General features: G+C 53.8%; 1 protein-coding gene across 2 annotated transcripts; it reads left to right on the top strand.

Moving 5' to 3' along the window:
- The first annotated feature begins 285 nt into the window (after window positions 1-285).
- Window positions 286-3,566, top strand: Mchr1 (melanin concentrating hormone receptor 1). 2 transcript variants are annotated; one of them, XM_057792168.1, is made up of 3 exons: window positions 286-519; window positions 1,472-1,577; window positions 1,793-3,566. In XM_057792168.1, the coding sequence occupies exon 3, from the start codon at window positions 1,837-1,839 to the stop codon at window positions 2,770-2,772; it is 936 nt and encodes a 311-aa protein (XP_057648151.1). In that variant the 5' UTR covers window positions 286-519; window positions 1,472-1,577; window positions 1,793-1,836; the 3' UTR covers window positions 2,773-3,566. The 2 variants fall into 2 exon arrangements, with proteins under 2 accessions (XP_057648151.1, XP_057648150.1); XM_057792167.1 differs by lacking the exon at window positions 1,472-1,577.
- The last annotated feature ends 506 nt before the right edge of the window (window positions 3,567-4,072 follow it).

Genomic DNA, 4,072 nt, shown 5'->3' with positions numbered 1-4,072 from the left:
GTTGCTTTCCCCTTTTGCCTTTGCCGAAACCTGGATGGTCATGTAAAGCAAGCTTGGCAACCCCTGCGAGCTCAGGAGACAGCCCCAGGAGCCAGTAAGAAGGAAGGCTCCTCCACATGGGGCTGCTTGAGCCTAGTTGCTGCTCTGCAGGCAGTCAGGAATGGGAGCTGCAGCCGGGACTGAAGAGGTTAACGTGCATCTGCCTCCGAATGTTAATGTGTCTAGGTGATGTCAGTAGGAGCTGGGAAGGAGGGAGTGGGGCGAGCAGTTGGGCTCAGAGGCAGCAGAGGCTGCCAGGCGCTAGAGGAAGACCCTTTTCTTGACTGCAGGGCTGGCTCACGCTTGGGACAAGGCGGTGGCAGGCACTGGAGGCTGCCGCAGCCTGCGTGGGTGGACGGGCTCTCAACTCCAGGGAGCAGGCGACCTGCACCGGCTGCATGGATCTGCAAGCCTCGTTGCTGTCCACTGGCCCCAACGCCAGCAACATCTCCGATGGCCAGGATAATCTCACGTTGGCCGGTGAGTCGAGTTAGATCCTCCCTCCTCCGGGATGGGTGTGGAAAATGGGAAGGTTTCACCTCCAGAGCCAAACTGCCTAGGAAACTTTATCTTACAGTTCTTGGCGATTAAGATCTGCAGTCTGCTCTGCCTGGAGGGGAAGAGGAGAGGAGGGGACACCAGCTAGGACAGAAGGGGTAGGAAAGAATAGAGATGGGGCAGAGGTACATCTAGAAATAACAAGGGTTGGTGGTGAGGCGTGAGGCAGACAGGGGAAAGCTTGCGGATGAGTCCCAAATATGCTTTGCATTGGGGGGCGGGGGCGGGGGGAATCAAGGCTGGAAAAGCAAGCGAGAGGAGAGCGGGCGGGTAGCATGAGGGAGCCAGCGGAAGCTCTTTGATTCACCGCTACCCTGGGCTCAATCCTCTAGCCTCGCACTGGGGTAATGGGGTCCGAGTGGCCCTTGCTGTCCTCTAGCAGAGGCTGCTGGGAGCAAAAGACTTCACAGGGTGTGAGAGGATTAACTTTTCTGGTGAATTAAGCTTCTTGACATTTGCAGAACGGCAATGCCCTGAAATTCTAGCTTTGAAGGAGAAGGGAGAGAAGGGGAAGGGTTTATGTGGAGAAAATTCTCAAGCTTCTGGGGTATAACACAGCATCAGTCTCAGCCCTGTTGGGGAAGCCCAGGCTCAGGAGACATGGCCCAAGGAAATCCCTGTCGGGAGCCTGGAGAGGGCTGGGCTGTTGATCCTAAAACACACCCCACACCCATAGTGACAGTCACTCCCCAGATATGCCTAGGAATCTGTATAAAACCTTTGGCCAGCTATCTCTGAAATGATGAGTGTGCAAATAAGGAAAACACCACACACACACATACACACACGCACGCACACGCACGCACGCGTGTGGGCATGCACACACACTAGTGCGTTCTTGAACGTCCTTCAAGTTTTTTTTTGTTTTGACAAGGATTCCTGGTGAACCTCAGGGATGTGGAGTTCTCAGCAGACATCTGGGAGTCTTGACTCCCGGCCCTCTGTGTAAATGACTGACGTGAAGGTCTTTTGAGTAACAGGTGGGTCTAGAAAATTCGGTAGGAGTATTCAGCAGGGAGCAGTGGAGGAGGGTAAGGGACAGAATTAACAATAACGTGGGAGGGAAGGTGGTGGGAGATGATCGTGACCTCAAGCTGAAATGGGGACCACGAGAGGTCAGCATGAGTGCCACTGGATGGCAGCTTGTCAGCTTCTGGAGTGGATGGCAGGTCACACTTGTTCCTTCTGTCCTCAGGGTCACCTCCTCGAAAAGGGAGTGTCTCCTACATCAACATCATTATGCCTTCGGTGTTTGGCACCATCTGTCTCCTGGGCATTGTGGGAAACTCCACAGTCATCTTCGCCGTGGTGAAGAAATCCAAGCTACACTGGTGCAGCAATGTCCCAGACATCTTCATCATTAACCTCTCCGTGGTGGATCTCCTCTTCCTCCTGGGCATGCCTTTCATGATCCACCAGCTCATGGGCAACGGAGTCTGGCACTTTGGGGAAACCATGTGCACCCTCATCACCGCCATGGATGCCAACAGTCAGTTCACCAGCACCTACATCCTGACTGCCATGGCCATTGATCGCTACTTGGCCACCGTCCACCCCATATCCTCCACCAAATTCCGGAAGCCCTCTATGGCCACCCTCGTGATCTGCCTCCTGTGGGCTCTCTCTTTCATCAGCATCACCCCCGTGTGGCTCTATGCCAGGCTCATCCCCTTCCCAGGGGGTGCTGTGGGCTGTGGCATCCGCCTGCCGAACCCGGACACTGACCTCTACTGGTTCACTCTATACCAGTTTTTCCTGGCCTTCGCCCTGCCCTTTGTGGTCATCACTGCTGCATACGTGAAGATACTACAGCGCATGACCTCTTCGGTGGCCCCAGCCTCTCAACGCAGCATCCGGCTTCGGACAAAGAGGGTGACTCGCACAGCCATCGCCATCTGCCTGGTGTTCTTTGTGTGCTGGGCACCCTACTACGTGCTGCAGCTGACCCAGCTCTCCATCAGCCGCCCCACCCTCACATTTGTCTACTTGTACAATGCGGCCATCAGCTTGGGCTACGCCAACAGCTGCCTCAATCCCTTTGTGTACATAGTACTCTGCGAGACCTTTCGGAAACGCTTGGTCTTGTCCGTGAAGCCCGCAGCCCAGGGGCAGCTTCGTACAGTCAGCAATGCTCAGACAGCTGATGAGGACAGGACAGAGAGCAAAGGCACTTGACACTTCCCCTGTCACCTCCAAGGCAGGTCACCACACCAAACCTTGGGGAGAGAGACTGAGATAAGTCCAAGGTTACCCTGGGAGAAGGCAGGGAGGTTGGAGGCTGAGGGCTTGTAGCAACCACATTCCACAGGGCCCATAAATTGCTAGGGAGGCTTGCAGCCAGGTTTTGGTGGGGAGCTTCAAACCTCAGAAATCCCCTTGGCAGAGTGAGAAGAAAATGGTGATTTGACTGGTCCACAGGGGGCTCTGTCTGTTAGCTCACAGACATCTTTTTCCCAAGGGAAGAGGTTAAAGGTACCTAGCTGCAATCAGGCAGGTCTAGGAGATGGACAGGGGTCATACTGTGAGATTGTTCAAGCTGAGCCTTCCCTCCCATCTCTCACTGGTGTGATAAAGGCAGTCTTTCTTCTAAGCTGCTGATCATCTATGAAGCATGCGACCTCAGCTCCAGCATCCCGTGTGGGTTTCACTCTCCGTGTAGGGGATGCATGTTTACACTGGGGTAACTCTGAGCCCACAGGAGTTTAAAAACCAAAAGAGCCCAATGTGTTGGAAGATCCAATAACTGAGACTGATGAGCGACTCGGGATGGATGTGGATCTCGAATAAAAATGAGGGTAAGGGGCTTTGGCAGTGACAGGGGCATTCTCTTTCCAGGGCACAGTCCGTGGCTGATCCAGAGTCAGCATCCATGCATTCTGCACGTGCAGGGGGTCACTCCAGCGCCTGATGTCGGCGTCATCTTAGTGCTTGAGCCTCTCACTCCCAAATCAAAATGAAATAAAGGCAAATCTCGACCCACGTCATTCTGGAGACTCCTGCGTAATTGCTTGGCTTTGGGGGTGGGGTGAGTCCTATACAAGGAGAGAGGGGTCATTTGATTATAGTATTCGGATCTTGTTTGGGACTGCCTTTTTAGGGAGCCTGAAGTAAGGAATCTGTTTTTCTAAACCCACAGAGAGGAGTTAGTGACATTAATGGAATTACTGTGAATTCATTTCGATTGCAGACTCAACATCCTGGCTTGGACTCCTGATTATTATCAATGCTACCCCTTAGGTCCCCAAGTTCTACCCCCATATGACTCCCCGAAACCCTTTCCCTCACCCCTGCCTCATGCTGAGTCATCAGCTGCAGGGCTGGCTCTTGGGGGGAAGTCTGAGCTAGGCTCTGTTTGCTGCAGCTGAGATTCATTGGGCACCTTAAAAGCAGATGGCCGTTCAGGCCGCTGGGAGGCAGTCATGCTGCTTCTTAGCTTTGTCATCGAGATGGCGCAGGAGTTCAGCAGAGGGAGCCT

The sequence above is a fragment of the Chionomys nivalis genome, chromosome 17, assembly GCF_950005125.1.
Source record: "Chionomys nivalis chromosome 17, mChiNiv1.1, whole genome shotgun sequence".
In the NCBI taxonomy this organism is placed as follows: Eukaryota; Metazoa; Chordata; class Mammalia; order Rodentia; family Cricetidae; genus Chionomys; species Chionomys nivalis.
Note: the sequence above shows the minus strand (reverse complement) of the source record. Positions and strands in the feature narration are given on the sequence as shown.

What these genes read in the sequence shown, in the direction of transcription:
- Mchr1 (XM_057792167.1), top strand. Translation starts at nt 438, where the DNA reads ATGGATCTGCAAGCCTCGTTGCTGTCCACTGGCCCCAACGCCAGCAAC. An exon ending in GGATAATCTCACGTTGGCCG is followed by an intron (nt 520 to 1,792) that starts GTGAGTCGAGTT and finishes TTCTGTCCTCAG; the next exon opens with GGTCACCTCCTCGAAAAGGG.